Source organism: Microtus ochrogaster, unplaced genomic scaffold (genome assembly GCF_000317375.1).
Source record: "Microtus ochrogaster isolate Prairie Vole_2 unplaced genomic scaffold, MicOch1.0 UNK4, whole genome shotgun sequence".
NCBI lineage: Eukaryota > Metazoa > Chordata > Mammalia > Rodentia > Cricetidae > Microtus > Microtus ochrogaster.
In genome coordinates, this window is record NW_004949102.1 from 6,724,629 (window position 1) to 6,729,953 (window position 5,325).

A 5,325-nucleotide genomic window follows, 5' to 3' on the forward strand; every position below is an offset into this window, starting at 1 on the left:
GGATTAAAGGCGTGCGCCACCATCGCCCGGCGGTTATGTAGGTTTTAGAAAGTGGTTTCCCTTATAAAATGTAGAAAAATGTTTTCAAAGTATAGCTGGGGAGATTGCTCCTTTGCTGAATCACTTTAGCATGCAAGCCTGGGGCCCTTATTTGAATCCTCAGAATTCAAGCTGGGTGTGGTAGCCTGCGTCTGTGATCCCACTGCTCCTGCAGAGACTGCTGAGTCCTGACCTGTGTGTGGACCCACACTCACATATAAGTGCTTTAATTTTCAAGTCTTGACACCAGACATCTGTGCTACTGATAAAGCTCCGTGGATAAAGGCTCTTGCTGACAAGCCCAGTGTCTTGAGTCAGTACCTGGAATCCACATGGTGGAGGGGATCCGTTTCTACATACTGTCCTCTGACCTTCACACACAGTGCCATAGCACGTGCATGTCGAGAGGCAGGAGAAAATAAGTACAACATCTTGCTGTAAAACAAACGAACCTAGGAGTCCAGAGTCGGTGGGGGAGCTGGAGCAGGCTCCTGGTCATCCAGAGTCCAGTGTGAGGTCTGCTCCGTGCTCCTGCAGCTCTCAGTCACACCCCAGATACTTGCAGTCTCAGTGGCTTCTGTGTACAGTTTTAAAAAGATCTTTATAGAACTTTCCAAAGAGTACTCCTGTCCAGAGTTCTTCAGAAATACAGAAGAATCACGGTGTATTCTTCAAGGTTGTTTATTTGCAACCTGACTAACGGCCAGTTTCTAAATTTTCAACAGTAAATCTGTACAAAATTGTAATGATTTGTGTAAACACCCTAAACCTAACCTTCCGCCCCTGGTATTCATGAGAATATGTGGTAATGTACCTTCCTGTGTATCTGAATACATGAAATATTTCATGATACGTGTTAAAAAAGACTGCTCAGCAGGTCATGTAGCCATTGTGCACACTATTCTGGGAACAGTACTATAAATGACACATAATTATTTGAGACCAGAAATTTAAAGCAGGAAGGTAAAGACAGGAACACTTGAGAAGGTCTTTCAGAACATATGTGGAAATTGAGTTGGACTTTGAAAAATAGGCAGTATTTGGATAAGAAGCAGAAAGGAACTTGCTAGAAGCAAAAACTAGTGAGGAGGCTGGCCAACAGTTTTAGATGCACTGAGATTTTAGAGGACTGGAAGATGAGGTTTGTAAGTAGGGGGTGGGGATACATCTCAGAATTGAGCGATCAGATGGAATTGAAATACCGGCTTTATGATTCTCAGAAATCTACTTTACCAAGCAAGCTTAGATGGGAGTGCTGTGTTCACCTGGAATTGTTTTGTTGCAAATTACTCTAAAACGTACTCCATTGGCATTTTTAAATGAGCATTGTCAAGGAATTATACAGCATTGTTTAGCAAAAAAACAGAATATGGCTTTTCCTGATCCATAAAATTGGCTGAAATTAACAGGCAGTGATGGCGCACGTCTTTAATCCCAGCACTTGGGAGGCAGAGGCAAGTGGATCCCTGTGAGTTCAAAACCAGCCTGGTCTACAAAGGGAGTTCGAGGATAGCCAGGGCTACACAGAGAAATCCTATTTCAAACTCCCCCACCCAAAAGAATGAAACTATTTGATACTGACTAATGTAATAATAATAATAATAACCCAGTATTTTCTCATTTTCGAATGCCAGGTATTGCCAGCACAATCAAAGGTGTTTTTATACCATTTTCATTCCTCCTATGGGCCTGCACGCATAAATTCAACTTGATACACTAAATTTAAAAAGTCCAGACTTGGAAGATTCACACTTTATTCCATGCCCCAATCCCCTTTTGGATTAGAAGCCTATATATTGCCAGTGCATATGCCATAATAAACATACTGATGATGCATTTGAAACTTTTTTGTTTTAGTATAAAACTGAATTAGTTGGGTTATAATTTTTTTGGTATGTATGTGTGTGTGTTTTGGTTTTTGTTTTGTTTTTTGAGGCAGGGTTTCTTGGTTTCTCTGTGTAGCCCTAGCTGTCTGGAACTCGCTCTGTAGACCGGGCTGGCCTCAAACTCACCTGCCAAATGCTGGGATTAAAGGTGTGCACCACCGTTAGCCAGCATGCCTCCTCTTCTTACTGCACTCTGCAGGAGGATCTGCTGTCTTGAGATAACCGTTCACTACATTGGTGAAGAATAGAGTCAGGGAACAACACTGATTCAGAACTGCACTGACACGCAGTGAGGCACATGGCTTTGGAGTTCACCACTGTCTCCGGGGAGTACCTGAAGGGAGGAGAGGTTGACCAGTGGGGCTCCCTAGCCTCAGGCCTTACTAGTAATGGTACTTTTGGCACTGAGATGTATTATCCATCTCTTGCTTTGTCTGATTCTTTTCAGTCCAGCCTCTTAAGCACTTAGATCTCCTGTCCATGTGGTACCTGGCATTCTCAAACAATAGCAGCAGTTTCAAATACATTAGAGTTTAGAGACGTAAGTTCTCAGATCTGGAAAATGATTTTGACAGTGAACTGTCATATTTGATGTGACCTATACAACTGGCCTGGGAAATGCAGAGTAATGAATATTATTTACATTGTACCTGGAACAAGTGATGGATCTCTGTGGATTGAGAAAACATGACTTTTAAGTTCTATAAAACTTTTCTACTGGCTCCTTCCTATTGTTATTAACCTAAAATTTCATCATCTTTTTATTTGATTCTGTTCAGTGGTGTCTTTGGGGCCAATGGGTATTTTCACCTTCTACTTGGAGGAGTGTTTGTTCTTGGGGCTCTGTGGTGGCTAAGGGACACCAGCCCAACCACTTTCTTGTTGCTTAGCACCATCCCTCCCTGGCTGTTGAGCATCTTGTTTATCTCTGCTCCTAATTCCCTGCAGGTGCGAAAGTACAAGAGCATGATCCTGGAAGACTTGGAGTCTGCTCTGGCAGAACACGCCCCTGCGCCACAGGAGGTTAATTCAGAGCTGCCACCTCTCACCATAGACGGGATTCCTGTCTCTGTGGACAAAATGACCCAGGTACAGGGCGGGAAGTGAGGAGGAGATGCAAAGACAAGAGATGCAGCCGTGGGCGGGCCTCTTTTCACTTTTCTAGCTTTGTCTTGGGTAGTGTGGCCACACACAGACACACACTAGAATGTGTGGTCACACACAGACACACACTAGAATGTGTGGTCACACACAGACACACACTAGAATGTGTGGTCACACACAGACACACACTAGAATGTGGCAGCCTTGGAGAAGACAAAGTCCCAGGGCCGCCTCCTGACCGAGCACATACATGCCCCTCCTTTCTGCTGACCACCCTCTCTGGGGTCTCTGTGCTAGGGAAGGAAGCTTTCTGCTTGGGAACAGTTTGACCTGGAAACTCTTAGTTCAGGTGTCAAGGGAGATGAGCGTAAGAGGCTGGGCTGCACCTTCACCCTCCAAACAGGCTTTTGAGGCAGGGTCCCTCTATGTAGCCCTGACTGAACTGGAACTTGCTATGGAGACCTTGCTGACCTCAAATTCAAAGCAGCTGTCTCAAGTGCTGGGACTAATGGCATGTGCCACCACACTTGACTTTTTCACTAACTTTTGGTTTTGGTCTGTTTCTCCATGTACAATTATAGAGCAATAACTTTAATTTTTTACTGCTGTTCAGTTCAGATGTCCAGCACCTAAAATCTCAGGCCATCTGAACAATAGTACCTGTTTAGGAAATGACCTAAGACTATTGGAGCAAAACTGAGTTCAATAATGTCATGGTCAGCTGGTTCCGTGAATAGGTCTGAACTTGGGTAACATTGCATTTTATAAATAGAAAGCTGAGACCCTGTCTAAAGAAAATAATATTAAACCTGAACTGTGACCTTTCTGTGGAGTATTTCAGTAATGGCTTAGAAAGAAAGGCATATTCCTAGGTTTTCATAGTTGGTATTACATTCTTTTGCTGGTTCCATTGTGCATGGTTACCTTTAAGAATCTGCTCTCTGGGCTGGAGAGATGGCTCAGTGGTTAAGAGCATTGCCTGCTCTTCCAAAGGTCCTGAGTTCAATTCCCGGCAACCACATGGTGGCTCACAACCATCTGTAATGAGGTCTGGTGCCCTTTTCTGGCCTGCAGACATACACACAGACAGAATATTGTATACATAATAAATAAATAAATATTTTAAAAAAAAAGAATCTGCTCTCTCAGCCATGAAATACATGTAAAACCAGCTTTTCCTTTGGTGTAGGATACTAGTGTAGAACCATTTTCTGCGTGGGTTTTTCTCCCTTACTGCCATGCTTGATGTGTTAGTTGAAATAGTCCAAGGTTTTGATGGTAATGAACATGCCTAAATGCTGATTTTCATAAAGAACATTCAATATCACAGAAGTTAGAGCAAACAGCTACTGTTTGAAAGGAAAACATTGGAACCTCAGTGTGCTCCATTCCACGCCACACACTCGGTAGATAGATCATGGCACAGTGACAGAGCCAAGGAAAGATGGTGTTTTGTCGTAAGCCTGCGTGTTCACTGCCATGCACTCCCTGCTGTCCCCCTCGCTACAGACGACGACAGGAAACGAACATAACAGATAGCTGGGTGCCTTGACATTCTAAAGGAGCTGGGGAGTCCACATGGTGGACAGAGAGAACTGACCTCCAGAGTTGTCTTCTGCCCCCACAGTAAATAAACAGTAATTACAGTGTGAGGAGGAATAAGTAGGGTAACAAAAGACCAGTCCTAATTGGATGGAAATCTCTTAAGTATTCAGAAACTGGCATTTTCTTCCTCATATACGTTCATCTGAAGCTGAGCCAAATATCTCTCAGTTTTAATGATCTAAAAGCCTTTCCCGTTTAATAGTAGTAATGAAAAGAGTGTTTAATTTCAAACCAAGCCTGAATAGATAGACAAGAGCCATGTTTGGGAAAAGTACTTCTACATACTGCCCCTGAGAATGTAAGCTGGCAGGAACAGAGTAGTGCAGAGTGAAGTTTAAAGTGTGCGTGTCCAGAATTGGACAGATGGCTCAGCATTTAATCTGAATTTGCTTCTCAGCTCCTGTGTTGGGTAGCTTGCAACTGCCTATAACTGCAGTTCCAGCAGACCTGACAGCTCGTGCATGTAATTGAAAATAAAAATATAAATAATCTTTAAAAGGTATGTGGTTTGCTCTCTAATAAAGCTGGGGTGATTGTTTACTGTTTGTGGCAGCATTGTTTACATTAGGAAGGTTTGAGAATATATAACTTAACTAGTGGGTTAAATTATAATAGGAGAGCCGGGCGATGGTGGCGCACGCCTTTAATCCCAGCACTCGGGAGGCAGAGGCAGGCGGATCTCTGTGAGTTC

General features: G+C 43.3%; 1 protein-coding gene across 5 annotated transcripts in view; it reads left to right on the forward strand.

The window, feature by feature from the left end:
• Window positions 1–5,325, forward strand: part of Nrf1 (nuclear respiratory factor 1) — a 102,986-nt gene that overhangs the window by 56,372 nt on the left and 41,289 nt on the right. For all 5 annotated transcript variants that reach the window (XM_026788589.1, XM_026788588.1, XM_013353210.2 and 2 more), the window contains one exon: window positions 2,874–3,014. In XM_026788589.1, the coding sequence (XP_026644390.1) occupies window positions 2,874–3,014 (141 nt within the window). The remainder of the gene's footprint in view (window positions 1–2,873; window positions 3,015–5,325) is intronic.